Below are 16,060 nucleotides of genomic sequence, written 5' to 3'. Positions count from 1 at the left end.
CGGTTGGTTTTCGATTCGGAAAATTGCGGGATTTTCTTCAATTTCTAGATTTTCTATACTGGTTATGATACCACCACCAATCGGGGTTATCCTTCTCCCGTGGTTAAGAGACAGATTGCCTACATGAAGTGCTTCTCCGTGGGATGTGTGACCGTTTACGGTCGTTACGAAATTTAAGATAACGTATCAGCGAATAACATAGTTTCATAATGCCATTCTGTGTCTCTTGAGGTTTTTCTTTGACTGAAAAAACCTCGACGTTAGAAGATTTGGTGGTGCAGCCAGCTCATCTAAGGCCTTATTTTGAAACCAGACCAACACAGCTTGCACCCGTTAAGGAAGTTTGGATAAGCAAAGTTGTTTGAATAGGTCATCATCGAAGGTTCTTTGGTCGATAACCTCTCTCATTCTTTGCAACATGTCTGTTGCAGAACCGTGTTGCAGGTCGATGTTATTAAGTAGTTGGTCTAACCTATGTCCATCGGTTAGGTCTCCGCGTTTAAGAATAGAACGTTTCAGTGTTTAGTAAGGTTCAGAAACATCACTAGTAAACATACTAGATGTTACGTACCTGTTGAATTCGCGTGGTAGTGCCTTGACTACTGCGAGGAATTGTGGACCTGTGTCGTTCACGCCGTGCTCTTGGAAGTTGTCCTCTGCGTAGCAGAACCAGGCTTCGATGTTTTCCGGTCAGAAGGGAATCAGATGGAACGAAAGTGGGGACATAATCTTTAACTTAAGTACCTTGAGTGTCTGTTCAGTCATGGTGAAATGTCAAGTGCGAGAACGGACGAGGAAGAAAAAATATATAAATATGTCCAAAAACACGGAAGAAGTGTCACAATATATAAAAAACGAAATAAATCAACGATATACAGAATTCCAGGAAAGGACAGACCCACACTTCACAATTTGGTGTACCAGTTCACGTCGGGCTGCCCAATGAAGATGCCAAAGGTATTTGAAGTTCGACAACACTTTAACCTGTAACACCTACTATGAATCGTACCCACCGACTGAAATCAAAATACGGAAGCGAGGAGGTTCAAAGATATATTTGATACGCTATCAGTATATCGAGGATCGACTGATCTAATCTGGCTAGCGATTGCAGGGGATGTTGAGCACGGCATCACCACTCGTGATCTGGTGTGTATGCATGACCGAGCGCCTTCATTTAGCTGAGCCCATTAAAGCTAATGTGGTCAGCATCCAATGTCGAAGACTTACAGAGTTATTTATTTTGGGGATTTATTTAACGCCACATCAATGTTTGTAGGCCTTCTATACTTACTATACAAATCTGAATCTCAAAACATTTAAAACAAATAGTTTACACCATATGATATATGTCGAAATCGTAATGCATTCGAAGTGAAGCATACATGAGAAAACACCAATAAATTGGTCTCTAAAAATTGAGGCGTTGTGGCATACTTCATCCTCATATTCCTGGCGGTCTTTCAATGGGATGTCTACGGTGAAGGCTGTTAAAACTAAAAAGGGTAAAATCGAGATAGATGTTGAGCGATACCGTTCTGAGGGCTTTTGGAGTAAGGCCTTAGAAGTAATCCTAGCTCATGGATCCGACCGCTCCACGTCTCTTCGTAGGAAAATTTTAAAAAATTAATATATATCTTGCTTGTAATAGATATGTTAAATCAGCTAATACTTTGTGAGAATGAGCTAGAATGGAACGATCAATGTGAATTGCCACCAGAAAATTTGTCCAAGGCTAAGAGGTATGCGGAAGAAGTTATGAAGGGGAATGACGAGCAATATAAATTTGAGGCATCTGTCCTTCTTGGGAAAATATACTATCTACAGGGGAATAGTGAAAAAGCTCTTAAGCTTTTAAGTTCCCTCAATTTGTTATCTGCCAAAATGGACCCTATTACACTGCGTTTCAATTACATCGTTAGTGAGGGTTTGGCTGTATTGGGTATGCTTCTTTTACTCAACTAGTTTTGACTTCGCAGGTTTGTGCAAAGAAGAACAGTCAAAGCTGAAAAGCCTATCTGACATATCAAAAGAGAGAGACAATATCATTAATTTATTCAACTTAGCTTGTCACATGTGCATAAAACATCTTCAGGAATTAGATCGAACTCAACCAGAGCATACCAATTCATCTGTCAGTGTACCACCGATTGTAGAAAAAGTCATACAAAAGATTCCGGAAATTCTGCTTAAAAAGGGGTAAAGAAGTATTTCTGTTTTGCCTTCTAAGTTCTTTGGCATATGATATGTTTGTGTTTACCAAACAAAGCAATTGATGTTTGCCATTTTTAGTACGATATGTTAATAATATTTTGTATCACTTTATTACTGGGTGTAGTCAACCAATTTTTAAGTGCTGTTTTGATTTGCGGCAACCCTCAACAGTCCTGTTTTGTATGAAGTTATGATTAGTTGTAGATTTGTATCTAATTTGGTGATATGTCATAAGAGGTGTCGGAAAATATTCTTGTGGAAATCTATAAAAAACAGAAAAAGGTTCAGACTGATGAGCTAGAAAACATTCAGAATTTCAGTCAAGCATTGTAATTTTATCTTCTGAAATACAAGCATTTAAGGGAGCTAGGCTATTGCCTAAATTTCACGTCCTATATAACAGCCAAATAAGCAAAACATCATAATTAGCGCACTCTTATGGAAGGTGCAAAAATTTTGAGGTAAGGACAATATAGTTTATCCACTCAACAATACAAAAAGCACGTACTTTTAAGCCGTCTATGTATATTTTAAGTTGTTGACATTTTCCTTCTGGTAAATCGGATTCGGCGCCCCACAATGATAGTATTTCTCGACCTTAAGGCGGCATTCGACTCTGTTGATCGTAAGGTTCTATGGCAATGTTTGTCACTGAAAGGAGTACCAAAGAAGTACATTAACCTTATGAGGGCTCTCTACTCGAACACAACTGGTCGAGTGAGAGCTTATGGCGAACTGTCATCAGAATTGATTACCTCAAGTGGTGTTCGTCAGGGCTGTCCACTCTCTCCATTCTTGTTTAACTTTGTCGTCGATGTACTTTTAGAGATAACACTTTCCTCGTCTAGATTTCTAGGGGTTGAACTTCTACCGGGAGGTTCACTTGTTGACTTAGAATATGCTGATGACATAGTTTTATTTAGTGAAGACGCTGACAAAATGCAGTCTTCTGACCACTCTAAGCAACAATGCAAGCATGTTCGGGATGCGATTCTCCCCCTCGAAATGCAAAGTGTTGCTTTAGGACTGGGTTGCATTGACACCCAAACTAATGATAGGGAGTGAAGTAGTTGAGTTTGTCGACCGCTTCACTTATCTTGGAAGTCTCATCAGCCCTTGTGGTCTGGTGTGTGACGAAATCTCAGCACGGATACGGAAGGCTCGACTAGCTTTTACCAACTTGCGTCATTTATGGCGTAGGCGAGATATCCGTCTATCAATCAAAGGACGTATTACTGCCCAGCAGTTAGTTCCGTCCTACTTTATGGCAGTGAAACATGACCGGTAAGAGTAGAGGATATTCGTAGGTTACTAGTATTTGATCATATGTGTCTTCGAAATATTGCTCATATATCCTGGGACCATCGAGTAAGTAATGCAGTTGTTAGGAAACGGGTACTAGGTAAGGATGGCAAATCAATTGATGACGTAGTGAAGCTTCATCAGTTGAGATGGCTGGGACACGTGTTACGTATGCCCAACGACCGACTGCCTCGACGTGCTATGTTCAGTGGTATAGGAGTAGGTTGGAAGAAAGGTAGGGGCGGCCAGACCAAAACATGGCACAAATCCATGAAGTCACTGACAAGTGGACTGAGCCATGTTGGTAGGTGTAGACTACCTGGTTGGGGACCACGAGATGATAGCAACTGATGGTTAGAGACCCTGAATGACATGGCTCAAAATCGTTTGCAATGGCGCAGGTGCATCCACTCTTTATGTTCTCCCAAATTTTGATCTCCTTATTCCTCCTTGTCTCTTTTTTCTCTTCCCAAATTTATTTCACTGGATTACACTCTTTAAATAACATCCCCAAACACTAATCTTCCCGATTACTGCTTATACTCTTATTACCTCTACCACTACAGGATTTGAATCGACAACTGCATCTCTGTGCTAATGTGGTGTGGCAACTCGAACTGATGTACGTACGTACGAAGTTATACGTTGTTACTGACTGACTGACTGAAATCGGATTCGGGAGTGCTATGATGCATCATTTGACGGTGACCATCTATGATGTCACTAATAACTATTGTATCTTAATCCTTGATCTTTCATTTTAAAATGGACAATGGTTCAGTGTATCCGCTTTATGTGTCTACTGTAGCGTATACCATCGTTTATATTGTTTATTCGTTTTACAGTGCTCTTATATCATAAAGACTTTTTTCTTTATTATCATGTTCTACAGATTTTGTTCTCCATTTCCGATAACCTTTTCCTAGCTTTATACTCTGATGTAGTATACTACACCGCAGACTGTTCCTTACAAGCATCACTTCGTCACACTTGTAACGAGGCCACCAAGTGCCCTGGTACGACCTAAAGTGGGGAGAGTCCGCTCTCCCTCTAGAAATGCCCTCACATGGCCACGCGTATATAACCTCTGCCAGGGAAGTCCTACTCACTGCTTTCTCGTGGCGGGGGTGTTGTTTACGGAATTGAGAGGACGAAAAGCGAACGTTCGGCGCTTTAACCGGGTTGGTGGACATGGAGAGTCCACCTAGGGGAGTTGGAAAACCCTGATTCCAAACCAATAGTGCACATGGGCTCCAGTATCCTGAGTGAACAAATGGCGTATGAACCAATCGTTGGTCACCGGCTACCATGGGACTGCATCTCCTCACGTTGCTACACTGCCTTTTGGATCAGACCTTCAGGTTGAAGGCTCCTGGTGTGGCCTCCTAAGAAAACCACCTGCTTCGGTTTGGGCACCCGGGCAGTATCACAACCCTCACACAAATCAAATATGATTTGTGTGGCACATATGTATTTGGTGCCTCCTTGTACCAATATCTATGTGTTAAAATAAAATAAATAATAATTACTTGTAACGAGTAATGTAATTTAGTAATACCGGGTCAGCATTTCGTAATAATGTTTGGATTAAGTATACTATTCAAAGAGCTGTCATGGTATAACTCAGAAAGGAGGTTTGCCAGTTTACTATTTTACATTCAAATAAACAACAATATTTTTAAAATTGATTATTAAGATTTCTCATTAACACCCATCTTTAGCAAATCTAATAACAGTAACAACTGATTCTGCATTGCGAATTCGTAAGTCAAGCACGCACAGAGTATATCTGAAACCCATCCTTAGTGTTTATGACTTACGAATATCGTAAACTTTCCCACCTACGTCCTCAATAAAATCTCCAGCTGGTTATTCATTTATTAGTTGGCGCTGGTTGTATGTACCACTCGGATCTTTCTGTGATGCCTCACTACAGGCATTCAAGCATTGAGTAGTGTGACCTTTTAAAAACAGGAGCAGGACCTCTATTGAAGGGCTTAGATGCTACTTCAGTTTAAATTAGGTCCTCATATAGTACTAATAAATCAAACTAATTATTTTGTCAGTTGTACGCGACGTAAAGCCTGGTACATATGGCCATTATTTCAGATTGCCGTTCCCCATTAGCATCTGGCTTGATATCATGCTTCGTGTTTCGGTACCATATATAATAGAAAAATTGTTCTAAAAAAACTAAGGTAGATATTGTTCTTGTGTGATTTGTAGTGGCAGAGTAATTCTTGGGTCTGTTTTATTATGATCTAGATTCCAGACTCAAAAGATAAAGATGGTTAACATTTGACCGTATAAAATAAAAATATATTTGATATTTGCGATCTCGTTTGACACAACTGTTTTGCCTCTAAATTTTTATTCTCTCCAAGTGACATACCTGGTGCTATTTCGAAGTATCGAACTATTCTTGGGTACTGTGAGTTGCCTGCTACCAGGTCTCTTAGACGAGCTTTATCCTTACGGTTTTCTGAACTGCTGTTACGGAGTGTATGCATAAAGACATATCACAAGTATAATACATCGATGGATCAAGATTCCTCAACAGATAAGGTTTGCTATTGATTTAAACCACTCATTTTTATTTTGATTCAACAAATGTTTCCTTCTGTACTTTCATTGTTTTAGAGAAACAAATTTTCCACTTGATTTATACTAAATATACATACCTTCAGTTTTCAAACACATGCAAGAAAAGGTATGGAATGTTTTTTCGAGGTCCAGGTGTTTAGGACTAATCAACCTAAAATATCAATCATTTTAAATCATTCAAATCTTAGACAGCTGCCGTAGAGGTTCTTTTTTCAAAGTCAGTCAAACAATCTTATTATTGATACTTGGTCTCCATAAATGCTACTAGTACTTAGTGTAGGAAGTTTAGTTACCGCAGCAAATTCATATGTCTATCCAATTCATTACATAACCTAGTTCGAAAATTACGAAGTAATAATTTGCAGTACACGGGCATAAAAGTGGTTATATGCTTACGTATCTATAGCCTCTGACTCCCTTAGAAACCTGTACATAGTCGCTGACAAACAGTTCTCTTATATTGCCACATTCCATCTCGAAAGAGGTAAAGCCATTAAAAAAGACTCACCCTATTTTCCCAATTGTAAACGAAAATCATGGGCAGTAACTATCTGTACCGTAATATCTCTACTTGTCAGTATAACGATTATATCATTCAATACTGATTAGTATGAGTTCTATGACCAAAGTAGATTTATACTTTTCACAATCCCTCCTTCAATTAATAAACGAGAAGTTACGAAATAAACCAGTCCTTGTTTCGTCTGATATATTTACTACATATTCAAATGGTCATTTCAAGATTACAAAACAACACTCGGTAGATTTGTCGTCACAGAAACCATGGTCGCTTTGTTAATCAACGTGCCCGTTGACTAAATTATCTCCCAACTAAGAGTCAGTTGAAAAGTATCCTTTATTTAGTTTGCCTAGATTTTTATGAAATATGAGACTATATTCTGAATAAAAGCAGCATACTTGAACGTAATTTACAAATTTATGTTATATTTTGTCAGTCGCAAAACTTAACAAATGAATTCACTGGTTGATAATGTGGTGTGTGTGGCGGGGGCTAATGGTCAAGGCGTTTATTTTCTACTCACTAAGTCCCAGTCTTGAACACCTCTCTACCCACTTCGGTTTGATCAACCTGGTAGTATCACTAGCCAATCATACATAAAGTATGATTCAAACCCAAAATACCGTATAAATCAGTTAATTTATTCGTTTTTATTTGATGTGATGATTTGCTAAGTTACCGTATATTTCCATGTTATCTACATTTTGAATTTAATATGTTAAACGCAGTTTGGTGATGAAGTATTTTTATCTTAATAGTCTTGTCCTAGGTACATAGTATGAATTATCATACTTTATTCAGCATTATTCCAGTTCAAAGCTTATTTCACCATGTTTTTTATCCACGTTGTAATTCATGATTGAACAGTTCACAGGAAATTACTTGTATTTTGTAGTATTCTACTGTTTTGTTTTCATCATATATTTTCTTTGATATTAGGATGCACAACTAATTCCATACCGATATCCTACAAATAGATACATTCCAGACAATCGAATAGAAGAAGCCATTTTTTCGTTAATGATTTCCGAACACATAGTAAGTTTCACTACAAATGTATATTCATGTTGTAAGCTTTCCTATTTCAATACTGCTTTCAGCAGAGTTATCTTAGTATATTGTCAGGAAATTTTTCTGTAATACCTCTGAAATATTAATTTAAATTGTGGAAGGTTCTTCAGTCGACGGATTTCGATGTCAACGCTATCACTGTAGTCTTGATCACAACGACAATTGAAATATTTACTCTAATGTTACTCTTAGTTTCAATCGATCCTCCAAAGTTTCTTGAGAAAGGAAAAGCATTTCGATTTGATATGATAATTATTGTCGAATTCCGATTTCAAATTCAGATTTACCAGTTAGTGCATGATTCATCCAATTTGTACTAAACAGGGAACTGATAAGTAAATTGTTCTATATTCTGTGGTTTATCTTATCTTTTATTTTACTCTACATTTTTTGGTTGTCTATTTTGCCTATGTCCTGAGATGAGTAAAATTTATTACATAATGTATTTTTATACCAGATTTCCGTCTAAGCTGAAATTTTCTTTATTCAAATCAAAAGTGTTATCATACCTACTACTTTCAACTTAAAAATATTGAAAAGCTATTATTGTCAACTCGTAATAGTTGTGTAACACCACTCATCTTTAACTGAACATCATATAATATTGTAAAAAAAACTAACTATGGAAGTTTTATCATTTATAATTCAAGTGTTCTCAAACTGTCTAGTCGTTAAAGCTGTTCATAGTATTATTGAGGTGTCACAGGGATACTCACTAATGTTATACTCTTATTTTCACCAATTAATTACAATCAGTTTCTAAATATACGACTCTGATATCTTAAAGACAAGATAAACAATCACTTTAGGCTGTTGTTTAATCATGTTTATTTTCGTGTGTATAAATTTGTAGGCTAGTCAAGATGTTATACTTAATCGACCGTCAGAATTATCTGAACCACAAATAGTTCGATCATTTAACAATGCAGCTGCTGTCTACGACTTACTTGCCATACTTCTTACTAAAGTTAAACATTTCAAATTTCTTTCTAAAGTGAGTTATTTTGAACTGTTATGCTTTCTTGGAGAAAAAAAGCTCAATATGTATGTGATGCGCGTAATCATTGAAAATTGAAGTTGCTTGTGCATATTTATTCACTATATAGCTATAATAATTAAATAAAGTTTTGTTGTCATCTGAATTTAAACGATTAGTCACTTTAACTTTTGTTTAGTGATCTACGGAGGCAAATCAACACATCATAATACATGGCTTGATAGCTTGTTTGTTCGTATCTCACTTCGACGAGATTTGACAATAATAAACTGTCAAAATCTGTACATTTGCTCCACTATAACTTTTTTCATCAAATGCGCAACCTTTGGTCGTTGATTTCAACTATCACAAACTCTAACCACGAAATCAATATTGTTTTACTACTTCAGACCAATACTTTGTTAGTCACTTCACGTTTTCTAATGGTCTGTCTGTTAAGTTACCAGACACTACTGCTAATCATCAGTTCCCGATTTCGATCCGAAATCATGACATTCTGTGTTTAATTGTTGCATAAGTGAGGGTTATTCGCTTGTTCTTAACTGGAATCAATCGCAATCCAGATCAATTAAGCTTTAGCTAACTTAATGAATAACTTAAATTCACAAAATCCAACATCATACTGGTATTATAATCCGAGTTAAATGTGGAATAATATCGTGATCAGACAGAAAAGTCTTTATTGATGTTTGAAAGCCCAATATGTAGACTGATCAGCGAGCATTTTTGCATCTATAATTGTCATTTTCATCGTTTCCATGATTAGAATCTTTCTCAAATCCCACGTATCTTTTTATCACGAACAGGATGCTATAAGACAAAATTATGCCTTGTATTCAATTATAATAGTCAATATTTATAAATTTCACTGCCATTCGCACTCCGTATTTTTGAAGTTATTGTATACGCACTAGATAACGAATTAAGATAAACAAACACAACAGTTTTAAAGTAAGTGATTACGATAACTACCATTAGTCAGCGAAAAGGTTATATAAATTAAATGGGTTAGTCCAACTTAGCAATTTAAAGAGTAGCCTAATGGTTAATTACTTAGCTGTCACTCAGTAAGTCACTGATACAAAGCACGCTTCTGTATAGTTTGTAATAAAAGGACATAAGGAGTTTGTTGGTCTAATGAAGGAAATGCACCGATCGATTGATAATATGCAATGATATAGTGAGGCCGAGTGATAGTTTCTCACGAGACCGAATTATTAACATGAGCCCTCAAATGAACTGATATAAAAAGTAAAAACCTCCGGCCAATAGAATAGGTTATTTTGGAAAATAAATATTCTTATATACAAACTGTCAAACACAAAAATAAATATGATTAGTAGTAGTTTAACAACTAAATAATTGGAGGGTATGAAAACCATATATTATTCACTCTTCAACAGAATCCCTAATTACCGAGGCTTAATTCTTTCCCTTCCATATCAACCTTAACCAACCACTGGGTAATAACAAATGTCATAATATCTAGTTCCTTCAGCCTCCTAATCGTATTCTGTTGATCAACTTGTCAGGTGAGATTCAATCAATTAATATGCGGCTAGAAACCCCTAAGTTATTGGTTTATAGCTTTCTGCTAGTTGACTCAAATCATAAAATTTCGAAAAAGGATGTAATTTGTATTTGTGTTAGGGCTGCATCTAACATGATGAAGGGTCTAAAGTAAGTTGCCGAATAACGATTAATCCAAAGTTTCTCAGCCTTCATTGTTGAGTGAATTCTGGTATATTTGTATTGTTTCTAACTGTGACTTTTACTAGTGTACCTTAATCTCCTAACAAAAGGGTTGGAGATAACTAAACATAGTTCCATATAGCTCTCCAACGACCAGCATTGACTATTCAAAATATATTTAGTGAATTGATATCATGCCAACGATTGTAATTTCAACAATAATTACTCCATAAATAATTATGGTCATATTTCACAATTTTCTTTTCATTTTTACATTTATGATTATATGTAGTGCCTTGAAAAAGCACTCAAGTTTTCTTATCATCAATTTCATATCTGGTATCAATTCGCTTTATCACTTATCAGTTCTAAACAAGTATGTTTTTATCTCCTTTATTATCATCTGTGATTAACAGTCATTTATGTGTAATTATTATCGTTTTTATGCATATTAAATTTGTTTTTAAATTTGCTGACGTTATTACATTTTAATAATATAATTTTGAATGCCTTGTATACTTTTCCTGTTATCATATTTTGCTTGGATTGGAAACTGTCTTAATGGACTAAGAAAAAAGTATAGATCAAAGAATATATTGAATAACGTACAGTAGCAATAATTTGACTTAGTAGTTAATGAACCTCAATTTTAGCTGTTGGGTTACTAGTTTGTAACCCATTATACATATTTTGGATACCTCAAACAGCTGACGAGTAATATTTACGCCTACATGTTGAATGTAACTCAATGCCGAGCACTACATATTTATGAAATTGTTTACTAAATTAGTAACAAAACATATTTGAAGAACTTTTATCGTAATTAGAAACTCAGGGAATATCAAACTATGTACTCATAACTAAATTGATCCTGAGATTATCATATTTCATGATAAACACTTTAGAATTCAACTATTTGATTAAGATCTATGCTATCAGAATTCAGTTCTAACTATATTTCACAAGTAGATCGGGTTCAAACCCGTATATTCTGATTGGATCATGTTCCGTCTTCCAACCAGTCATTATCTGACGACCAATTGAAGATTGCAGAAAATTCTTATTTAGATTCTACATAATCCCTAGTGTTTCTTACTATTATATCTTTGTTGTTTGGATTTATTGCAACATGCAGACAGTGGCTTGACATGAACAACATATCTGTCAGCCATCGCTTACGTCCACATTCTATGCTAACTAGCAAAGAATTGTAGGCAACTGGTTGTAACTAAATAAAGAAATGTTGTCAGTTCATGAATCTATGGACAATCGAACTGAGTCGCTCCAGAAATCGTCGACCTTCTGGTTGTAGTCTACGAGGTTATCATAACTTACGTTTAAAAGACTTGACTAACACTATGATTCCCATTCAATAATAGTAGCACAAATCCATTGGTTCTGTCTACTTTATATCTTTAACTTAGTGTTATTCCTTACTTTCGGCGGTCCCTTCCGACCTATATTTTCTATGCTTAGTTTCCAATACAATTGATATGATTATTTCCTCTGTTCTGTTTTTCATTTTGATGAGTTTACCACAATATACTCTTGTGGGTTGGTTTAAACTGGACCGACAATTGTACAACCTTGTGTACTGTTGACTTGAAAAATTTTTTGTTAAAATTCATCAAAAAGTCATATTATTTTTAAAAATGGATAAAAATCATTTTGTATCTGTTATAAATTGTGACCGCCAATTAGGGAGCAGCGAATTATCGATCAGACTAAGGACGCGTAAAACACGTGCGAGCAGCGTAGAGTCCTGATTGGTCCTGCTTTCCGCCTAGCCCAGCCAGTTAAGTCCAGAACACCAATCCGAGCCTCTGCGATACGAATCATTATATTTAAAGCATACTATGTTTATATACCAATCAAGCAGACCACAACGTACCAATAAAATATGAAATAACATTTGTACAAGAATTAGCCAGATGTGACTGTGAATGAGGGAGGTAGTAGTTAATATACTGGGTATAACTCAAGAATGGTAAAACATATAATAATAGTTTATGGGTCAACATAAAGCTTATAATAAGAGGAATATGAATATGCATAGTTTAGTTACTTAATAATTATACAGTAGAAATATACGTTTAGTATTGGTCCATCAATAGATCCCAGAAGTTACCATTCATTATTCTTGTCGGGGCATAACGGTATCCTATTCGTAAATGCCTCAAATTTCGTATCTGTTTGTTTTGGAAATTATAAACACATTATTATCAGGCTAAATAGTTATATATACTAGTCTGCACTTTGAAAATGTATTATTAATAGGTGCTTTTAATGCGTAACCCTCCTAATTATAAAGTAAAGAGGAAGACAAACTAAATATGAAACTTCTCATTTCAACCATATCACTTACATCTCATGTGTATGTTTGTATAAGTGGTCTGAATAGTCTTGATAGCGAGCGTAAAAATTATAACATTTGAGAAGTTAGATTATACAGTAATTCAATAAGACATGTTCACTTTTATATTCAACGTTATCATACTTTCTTGATAGGCTGTGTAACCTAACAAATCCAGTTTACTTTACTCTGTGTATTATGACCATCAGTCAGTAACAACGTAAAACTTCGTACGTACGTACATCAGTTCGAGTTGCCATAAATACACTAGCACAGAGATGCAGTTGTCGATTCAAATCCCGTAGTTGTAGAGGTAGTAGTAGCAGTAATCGGAAAGACTAGGGTTTGAAGATGTTATACAAAGAGTATAATCCAGTAAAATAAATTTGGAAAGAGAAAAAAGAAGGGGACATGAAGAATTCAGAAGATTAGAATTTGGGAGAACACAAAGAGTGTATAGACCTGCGCCATTGCAAACGATTTTGAGCCATATGATTCAAGGTCTCTAACCATCATGACCATACCTACCCCCAGACAATATGAGAAGAAACCCTCATATGACACATCTTTTAAATAACTTTGTTATACCAAAATACTTCATATTTTATAAATAAGTAACAAAACCTTAATTATCTGGTTTCTGTTTTTAGTTCCTTTTTAGTTTTTTTATAACTTGTTCAGCTTTTAGCCAATATGGAAGCAAGCATTTCTAAATAATCTAAGTTCTATGATAAGCATTGAGCTTTATTCTTCTGACTTGTTTATCATTCACTTCTCTATAGTATTATCGTGGTTATTTGGCTCTACGCGAATGTTTACGAATTGATAATTCTAAAATATCCGTTTATCTATTCGCTAGTTCATTATGTTTGGGTCATTTGAATTTAATTGAAGAAGGCATGGAATTAGCTTCACAGGCAGTAGAAGTAATATTTCTATTCCTACCTATTTACAATTATTATTATTATTATTATTATTATTATTATTATTGTTATTATTATTATTATTATTATTATCAGCTTTATTCAATATTATATTTTTGGTACAACATAGAATTCTCAGCGTAAAGTATTTCAATAAGTTTCCGTTTCTTTCTTCTTGGTCGGTCCTGGCGATAAATATTGAGTGATCGCCAGTTAGATGTTAGCAGTTCACTGAATGAACATCTGAATAATGTGCATTCTTTTCGTTGTATATTGTCAGCAACCACGTTGTTTCTTATTGAGTTTTTCGTAACTTTGACAACGAAAGGTTGTACACTTTTCAGAAACGCAGCAGAATAGGTCATGCGATTAATAAACATGATGATATATTAAAACTGTTATATCCGAGTGGAGATTAAGTTACAGGTAACTTCCGAGGACTATTCATGGACTGATATTCTTATTGTATAACTACTCAACAATTACACTATGTATATTTATATCCCTCTTATGACAAGCTTTATTTTGGCCTATAATTTATTATTGTACGATTTACGGTTCTTAAGTTATGTTCAGTTTACTAACTACTGCCTCCCACATTCACAGCCACTTTTTGGGCTTATTTGTGTACAAATATTATTTCCTATTTTATGGTACGTTGCGGTCTGTGTGATTGATATATAAACTAAGTATGCCTGAAATAAACGATCTGCTCTGATTCTGGTCTGATCTGCTCTGATTCGGAAGCTGGTATCTTGTTCTGGACTCAAGTGGAAGGGCTCGGAAGACATAGGACCAGTAAGGACGCTAGACTGCCCGCACCGGTTGAACGTCATTGGTTGGCCTAGTGTAAAGATCCGTATAATTCGTATTCGGATTGGTAGATAAGTCGTGTGATCGAAAAGTCAGACATCCAAGGTCATAACAATTGGCGACGGGGTGGAGAAAAGTTTTGAACCCTCAACTTCAAGGTCATAACAATTGGCGACGGGGATTTTGGCAACAAAGAAATAATAATAATACAAGTGGTGACTCAGATTTTGGAAATAAATTAGCTGTATAATTGCCGGTGATTTTTGGAGCTAATATTATTGGCAAAAAAAAATGTCGATTTCTTTCGAACAGTTGCGGTTAATATTACAGCACCAGCAGAAGATGTTTGCCTTGCAACAAGAGCTATTTATAACAGTTTTGGGCAGACTTTGCATTCAAGCAGAAAATAAGAAATCTATGTATCATGCAGATAATGGTGCAGTAATGGACATTTCAGAAGCATATCCGGTGCAGGATTCAAATCCCTCTATACCAGAAGGAAAACGTAATATTGGTAACGTGTCCAGCTCAGGACAAGAAAATATTGTGCTAAATGCACATGAAGTTGTGACAATACCAGATGATCAGGAGCCAGATCCTGTAGATGATGCCCAGAGTCCAGAATCAAATGAAACACTACTGGTACTGTCTAGCTGCGAAAATAAACGTCACCTCGAACAAAATTGTGGTCCATGTGCTATTAGTCGAGAAAGCTATGGTGACTCGTATTCAGAAAATAACTGGAGCAACACGATGAACCAAATTGTACCAGATGTTACTCAAAATCACCGGAAGACAGAATTTTATATTGAGTCAACTTATCCCATTTCTAATGACAGTGTGCCAGATATTGATTCTCAGAATAATGCATATGATTTTGATGAAACTTCTTATAACAATGAGGGAAATATGTCAGCTGAGTCGAATGATGGCCAAAAATCTAATTTAATTCTGTTAGACGTTGACTTTCTTAATGACTCGTTATCTGCTAACGAGATTCATAATGAATTTGAAAATAATGAACTCAGATCAAAGGTCGTTCATCATCATCTAGTCATTTTTAGTGGATTCTCCAGTCAATACAAGAAACATGGTTTAAATAAAGTCCTACTAGTTGTAATTTGGAGCCATAAGGACCCAACATTATTTCGAGGAGGAGGAGAATGTTGAGGAATTTAAAGTCACATATGATTTTTTTTTTTAAATCAGAATCTAAAGTTGGGTTCTTCAAAAAAAAAAGGGGGAGGTGTTATATCCGAGTGGAGATTAAGTTACAGGTAACTTCCGAGGACTATTCATGGACTGATATTCTTATTGTATAACTACTCAACAATTACACTATGTATATTTATATCCCTCTTATGACAAGCTTTATTTTGGCCTATAATTTATTATTGTACGATTTACGGTTCTTAAGTTATGTTCAGTTTACTAACTACTGCCTCCCACATTCACAGCCACTTTTTGGGCTTATTTGTGTACAAATATTATTTCCTATTTTATGGTACGTTGCGGTCTGTGTGATTGATATATAAACTAAGTATGCCTGAAATAAACGATCTGCTCTGATT

General features: G+C 35.6%; 1 protein-coding gene across 1 annotated transcript in view; it reads left to right on the top strand.

Annotated features, from left to right (window-relative positions):
- The first annotated feature begins 1,169 nt into the window (after positions 1 to 1,169).
- The window catches only part of TTC7B (Tetratricopeptide repeat protein 7B), a 30,461-nt gene continuing 15,570 nt past the window's right edge, over positions 1,170 to 16,060 (top strand). Inside the window, exons 1-8 of the mRNA XM_051214379.1 lie at positions 1,170 to 1,607; positions 1,652 to 1,942; positions 1,980 to 2,199; positions 5,901 to 6,081; positions 7,580 to 7,678; positions 8,565 to 8,705; positions 10,693 to 10,776; positions 13,536 to 13,679. Of these exons, the coding sequence (XP_051067542.1) occupies positions 1,472 to 1,607; positions 1,652 to 1,942; positions 1,980 to 2,199; positions 5,901 to 6,081; positions 7,580 to 7,678; positions 8,565 to 8,705; positions 10,693 to 10,776; positions 13,536 to 13,679 (1,296 nt within the window). The 5' untranslated portion in view covers positions 1,170 to 1,471. The remainder of the gene's footprint in view (positions 1,608 to 1,651; positions 1,943 to 1,979; positions 2,200 to 5,900; positions 6,082 to 7,579; positions 7,679 to 8,564; positions 8,706 to 10,692; positions 10,777 to 13,535; positions 13,680 to 16,060) is intronic.

Source organism: Schistosoma haematobium, chromosome 2, assembly GCF_000699445.3.
Source record: "Schistosoma haematobium chromosome 2, whole genome shotgun sequence".
Taxonomy (NCBI): Eukaryota; Metazoa; Platyhelminthes; class Trematoda; order Strigeidida; family Schistosomatidae; genus Schistosoma; species Schistosoma haematobium.
The sequence above is the reverse complement of the archived record's forward strand: the minus strand, read 5'-3'. Positions and strand labels throughout refer to the sequence as shown.